Genomic DNA, 5,896 nt, shown 5'->3' with positions numbered 1-5,896 from the left:
GGGCCTTGTACAAAGAAATACTGTCTTTTTTACTTTGTTGTTTTTTCCATTTTGGTTTTAATCTGAAAATTATTGACTCTAAATTTAGGTAGTTTTTGTTACGCAGATGTGAAAACAGAAAGCAGATTTACTGCCTGTGGTTAACATTTTTTAAGGGTTTAAATTATTTTAATTACAAAAAACTGACATTTAAACAAGGGTGTATTGACTTTAGTGAGAGTAACGAATAATTCCAAACCTAAACAAACAAACAAACAAACTGATATAACAATGCCGTGACGTTGACGTTTGGGTTGGTCCTAGTGACGTCATTTGTGGTATTTCATGAGGAACCGCATTACGGGACTTTGTTTGGAACATACTCATCCGCCATTTCAGTAGTTCTTTGCAAATAGCAACGGGTGAAAAATAAGTCCATAAAGAAATTTTGTCTTTCAACTTTTGGGTTGGTTTCATATAAACACATATTCAAATTAAACCTTTAGACGTTAACAAGGTAATTCACTCTGCTGCTCTTTCATGCCGCTGAAAGTAAACAGGAAAAAAAAAACAGCGGATGAATACAGCGGAGGTCGAACTTCCGCTTGCTATATAAACCGGACCTTCTTTTTCCTTAACCGGCATTTCATCACCACTGCCGGAGCCATACAAAAATCATCGCTGACGAAGTTTACTTATATTTTAGTTTAGGTTTAACATTACACAAATACTAACAAACATGCCAGGATATTCCGATAGAGATCGTGGCCGAGACCGGGACAGAGATAGAGGGTAAGTACATATTTGTCGTTTCTTAAAGACGTTTTTCCCTTCGTGGAAAATGGCCGACCAGGCCCAACCAAGAAAAGAATTAGAATACTGTGCGAATGTGTTTCTTTCTGTATTTAGTCGGAAATCATATATTTGTGTTAATGACAAGATCGCCGGTCAAATTGCCGCTGCCACGTGTATTTTACAATACAAGGAAAAGGCTGCCTGATGTGGTTGGCTTGAGGCCTCGCCTGGCCTCGTGCCTAATATGGCGGCTGTTCCTCAGCTTCAAGCTAGCACGTTTGTTAGCTTGTTCGACGTTAGGCGTAGTCTAATTTAGTTTAGGCTTTAGACGCGTGTACATATTGAATAGTCCCCCCAACACGCACACATGACAAGTGTTGAATTAGTTGTGATTTCGCCCGCCGTTGTTGCGTATTGCTAGTCGGGGTATTTTCCGCCACGAGGCAATCGTAACGAAGCATGTCCAAAATGCCGACTGTTTCCATTGTTCCTCATCTGGCTAGAAAGTATATGACAACAGGACATTTTATCACAACAGCTAAGTTATGACGATTTTATTCAGTTTTTCCGCCGATGCTCTCGACCGATTTGCTTTTATTGAGCGACCATGTGTATTTTAGCTACGGTGGTGGCCCTCATCGTTTTGGAGGTAGCCGTGGCGGCGGCGGTGGTGGAGGAGGTGGACCAAAGTTCGGCAACCCCGGTGACCGTCTTAGAAAGAAACACTGGAATCTGGACGAGCTCCCCAAGTTTGAGAAAAACTTTTACCAGGAGCATCCGGATGTATCGAGGAGGCCTTTGGTAAGTCCCCGCATGGTCCGTGTTATGCAACACGTGTGCGAGTCGCCTGCACGTGTTGGCGTTATGTAATCGGAATTGCCCCTGTACTTAATGTTTTTTTTCCTCGTTATTCCCACTTGTAGCAAGAAGTTGAAAATTACAGAATGACCAAAACAATCACAGTAAAGGGGAGAAACTGCCCCAACCCGATTGTAAATTTCCACGAGGCAAGCTTTCCAAGTAAGTACTGTCTTGTATATATTTGATCTCTTAAACATGATGCATTTATAAAAAAAAAACATGCCTTTAAATGAATTTTCCCTCCTCTGCACACCAGCCTATGTTATGGATGTCATCAACAAGCAAAACTGGACAGATCCAACCCCCATTCAGGCTCAGGGCTGGCCTTTAGCCCTGAGTGGGAATGACATGGTTGGCATTGCACAGACCGGTTCTGGCAAAACTCTGTCGGTAGGTTTACATGATTTGAGCTCAAACTGGTTGTCCTTGAATTTGTTGTAATTATAAATCTTCTGTCCAGTATCTGTTGCCTGCAATTGTTCACATCAACCACCAGCCTTTCCTGGAGCGCGGTGATGGACCTATTGTAAGTATTTTTTGTTTTTAATTTTTGAAACTTTAGCTTGATAACAGGCATTAATCTTTAATCATAAACCTTTGCTTACCAAAAAATGCAAATTTCTGACAAAAGGGCTTTCTATGTTTGCTCAAACTTTACAATCAAATTGCTGAAATATTCATTTTTTTATGCAATTTCCATTGCTGCTGGTCTTACCGTGATATTCCCATTACAGTGCTTGGTGCTGGCCCCAACTCGTGAGCTGGCACAGCAGGTTCAACAAGTGGCTGCAGAGTATGGCAGAGCTTCTCGTCTGAAGACCACTTGTATCTATGGAGGAGCACCCAAGGGACCACAAATTCGTGACCTTGAAAGAGGTAAGCGGTTGAATAAATGGAAAATTTGGTTTTGTAGCTTTCATTCACATAGTTAAATTTGTTAATGTTTCTTTTCAAAGGTGTGGAGATCTGCATTGCAACTCCAGGCAGACTCATCGACTTCCTTGAAGCAGGAAAGACTAACCTGCGCCGTTGCACTTACCTCGTATTGGACGAGGCTGATAGAATGCTGGACATGGGATTTGAACCACAGATCAGGAAAATTGTTGACCAGATCAGAGTAAGTTTCTCCCTGTTCTTTGATAACAAATCCCATTTTGCCTGTTCGAATTTGCTCAGTGCTGTATTTCTTTATTGCAGCCTGATCGTCAAACACTGATGTGGAGCGCTACCTGGCCAAAAGAGGTGCGTCAGCTGGCTGAAGACTTTTTGAAAGACTACGTGCAGATCAATGTTGGGGCCCTGCAGCTCAGTGCAAACCACAACATCCTTCAGATTGTTGACGTGTGCAATGATGGCGAGAAAGAGAACAAGTTAGTACATGACACAGTGGCATGAAATCTGAACTCGTGTGCATTACCTTAATTTCTTTTTTAATCCTTCTAAAGACTCATTCGCCTGCTGGAAGAAATCATGAGTGAGAAGGAAAACAAGACTATCATCTTCGTGGAGACAAAAAGGCGATGTGATGACCTGACCAGGAGGATGAGGCGGGATGGGTAGGTTGGGACGCAACTAAAAAGCGCAACTACTCTGGCGGCCCATTAATGAAATGCTCTTGGATTTAGGTGGCCAGCTATGGGAATTCATGGAGATAAGAGCCAGCAGGAGAGAGACTGGGTTCTTAATGGTGAGGTTAATTTTCTAACAATTTACAGCCCGGGTGTCATAACATCTTTTTATTTGTTTCAGAGTTTAAGTATGGAAAGGCTCCCATTCTGATCGCTACAGATGTCGCATCTCGTGGTTTAGGTCAGTATCCCCCGTAAAGTGCAAAAGTTTGCATTTTTAGAAGAAAGTATATTTGCTTTCTTTAACTCTTCTGCTTCTTTCTGAGTCTCTCCCATGGGCCAAAGGAGCAGTGTTTATGGCAGGGCCTTGGCATGACAAGCCCAGGTGTCCAGAGGGGGAAGGAGGATTCTTGGAGATGTCCTGACTGTCGAGGCACGGGTCTCCCAGTCGTGCACATAAGCAGAGGTGTCAAGGTCCGAGTGCAGCATACAACGCGCTGGCCTTTCTAAAAGTGGGGAAGACCACAGTTCCTCCCCTACACGCTCGACTGTTCTCTGGCAACGGTTTGGACTGCGTCACACACCCAGGCTCTGTAACTGTCCCAGCTGAAAGCCCCGCCGCATTGTATGGACACAAGCGAGTCCCGAGTCATTCCTAAGGTGCTTTCGGTTGCGCAGACGTGTTGTAAAGCATGGGTGGCGTCGCTGTGTCAGTTCAACTTGCGTCGGCTGAGCAGCGTCTAAGATCGATTGGAATATCACCTCTGCAATAACATGGCTACTGGCGCTTTTGGTGACAGTGGGACATGATAGTTGGACAAATTCCAAGCTCACACTCCTCCCTCGCCTGCGTTACAATAGTCATGTCGAGACCTGCCAACGAGAGACTGTGATCACTGGGATAAACTTGCCTGCCCTGGCGACCGGGGTGCGCTGTTTGTAGGCAACCTGCAAACCGGTTCACATCTCCACTGGGTTGGCTAGGGACTGCCTTGTGAACTTAGTAGCACCTTCTCAACAGAGTGTGTTGACAAGTGGACTTTGAGAGTCAATCACTGGCACTTGGAGGCAGTAGTGTGCATAGTAGCCCTACTGTGTGAATGTGGGGGGTGCGATGGGAACGGACTAGTGAATGCACGCTCCAATGAAGGGTAAGGCTTGTGCTGCTTTTGTTTTTTTGAGGGTTTTTTTTGTGAAGCGGGTGAGGTCGGTCTCTACTTGGAGGACACCTTGTTGCTTTTCTCCTCCTAATGCCCCTCAATTGGACGCGACTGGAGTGTGCATTTCCTCTTCCCACTGTAGTCTCCCCCATCCGCTTGAATGCAGTTTCCTATTTAGTTTTTGTGGCCTCTCATGCCTTCCCCACCCCGTGACGCTACTAACGGTGCTCTGTTTGATCTGGTTGTTGTGGTGGCGCTGGCGCACATCTGTGTACCGTCCTCCTCCTCCTCCCTTTTGCCACACCGCACCACACAATCTTACAGATGTTGAGGACGTGAAATTTGTCATCAACTTTGACTACCCCAACAACTCTGAGGACTATATCCACCGAATTGGCAGAACGGCCCGTAGCCAAAAGACTGGCACAGCCTACACCTTCTTCACGCCCAACAACGTGAGACAGGCCAGCGACCTCATCTCTGTTCTACGTGAGGCCAATCAGGCCATCAACCCCAAGCTCCTCCAAATGGGTGAAATCAGAGGAGGTAAATCAAATTGGTGAGATACGGAAACTGTGCTGTTAAACGCAGCCACTTTTTCTCTGCTAAGAGTCATTTTTATAAGTTACATTTGATTGTGGAGTTCATCATACCCAAGGGTTCTATTAACGTTGCTCTGTGATGGCTTTGCAGGTCGTTCAAGGGGAGGCAGAGGTGGTGATTTCGACCGCAGCCGGTATTCTTCTGGAAGGCGAGATTTTGGCAGAGACAGGGATAGCTTTGACAACGGACCAAACAAAAGCTTTAGCACAAATACTCAGAACGGAGGATACGGCGGGACCGGCGCTGCTACTAATAGTTTTAGTGGCGGCTACAATGGCAATGGACAGCCATTTGCTAACCCGGCGGCATCCTTCCCCCCGCAGAACAACTTCCAAGCCCAGCAGAATGGCGTAAGTCACCCCCCATTCCCCTTCCCCCAACCACAGCCCCCTCAGCAGCATCCGCCGCAGCCGCATCCACCCGGTATTGCGCCGTACCCCATGCCACCGCAATTCCCTCAGTAAACATGCAAAATAATTTATTGCTTTTTTTTGACATTAGTTACCTTCCTAATACAGGTTTCTTTTTTTTATTTACAAAACGGGGTTAAACATCTTTGACCTAGTGAGCATTTTAAGATCTGCAGTGCAAACAGCGTTGCACATTTCCCCCCCTCCCCCTTTGCCACTCTTGCTATTTAATTTGTTACATTCCTTGGTAATGTTAGTTATGTTTTGTACTAAGTAATTTCAGGAGTACTTTCTTTTCATGCGTATCCTTGAAAGTGATGTTACCTCCCGTCATGGAAGTGCACTGCATGATCTTTACAATAAAAAATAAAACGACTTTGTGTGTGGTTTTTTTTCTTTTGGGTGGGGCTTAGAAATGATTGTGCTGCAATGTCTGGCCACTGGATGTCATGGCACTCTTACCTTGAGCTAATGCAATACAAAATGGGAGTCTGTTGTGTTGACAAAGCACTTGTAGCTG

At 45.2% G+C, this 5,896-nt stretch overlaps 1 protein-coding gene across 2 annotated transcripts; it reads left to right on the top strand.

Annotated features, from left to right (window-relative positions):
- The first annotated feature begins 604 nt into the window (after nucleotides 1-604).
- ddx5 (DEAD (Asp-Glu-Ala-Asp) box helicase 5) lies at nucleotides 605-5,753 on the top strand. 2 transcript variants are annotated; one of them, XM_037256252.1, is made up of 13 exons: nucleotides 605-771; nucleotides 1,395-1,575; nucleotides 1,698-1,794; nucleotides 1,892-2,025; nucleotides 2,096-2,161; nucleotides 2,370-2,511; nucleotides 2,592-2,752; nucleotides 2,833-3,005; nucleotides 3,081-3,191; nucleotides 3,261-3,322; nucleotides 3,385-3,444; nucleotides 4,688-4,909; nucleotides 5,057-5,753. In XM_037256252.1, the coding sequence occupies exons 1-13, from the start codon at nucleotides 719-721 to the stop codon at nucleotides 5,428-5,430; spliced, it is 1,836 nt and encodes a 611-aa protein (XP_037112147.1). In that variant the 5' UTR covers nucleotides 605-718; the 3' UTR covers nucleotides 5,431-5,753. The 2 variants fall into 2 exon arrangements, with proteins under 2 accessions (XP_037112147.1, XP_037112148.1); XM_037256253.1 differs by having other exon boundaries at nucleotides 4,688-4,922; nucleotides 5,057-5,299.
- The last annotated feature ends 143 nt before the right edge of the window (nucleotides 5,754-5,896 follow it).

This window comes from Syngnathus acus, chromosome 8 (genome assembly GCF_901709675.1).
Source record: "Syngnathus acus chromosome 8, fSynAcu1.2, whole genome shotgun sequence".
Taxonomy (NCBI): domain Eukaryota; kingdom Metazoa; phylum Chordata; class Actinopteri; order Syngnathiformes; family Syngnathidae; genus Syngnathus; species Syngnathus acus.
The sequence above is the reverse complement of the archived record's forward strand: the minus strand, read 5'-3'. Positions and strand labels throughout refer to the sequence as shown.

What these genes read in the sequence shown, in the direction of transcription:
- ddx5 (XM_037256252.1), top strand. Translation starts at nt 719, where the DNA reads ATGCCAGGATATTCCGATAGAGATCGTGGCCGAGACCGGGACAGAGAT. An exon ending in AATTCGTGACCTTGAAAGAG is followed by an intron (nt 2,512 to 2,591) that starts GTAAGCGGTTGA and finishes TTCTTTTCAAAG; the next exon opens with GTGTGGAGATCTGCATTGCA. An exon ending in AATGGGTGAAATCAGAGGAG is followed by an intron (nt 4,910 to 5,056) that starts GTAAATCAAATT and finishes ATGGCTTTGCAG; the next exon opens with GTCGTTCAAGGGGAGGCAGA.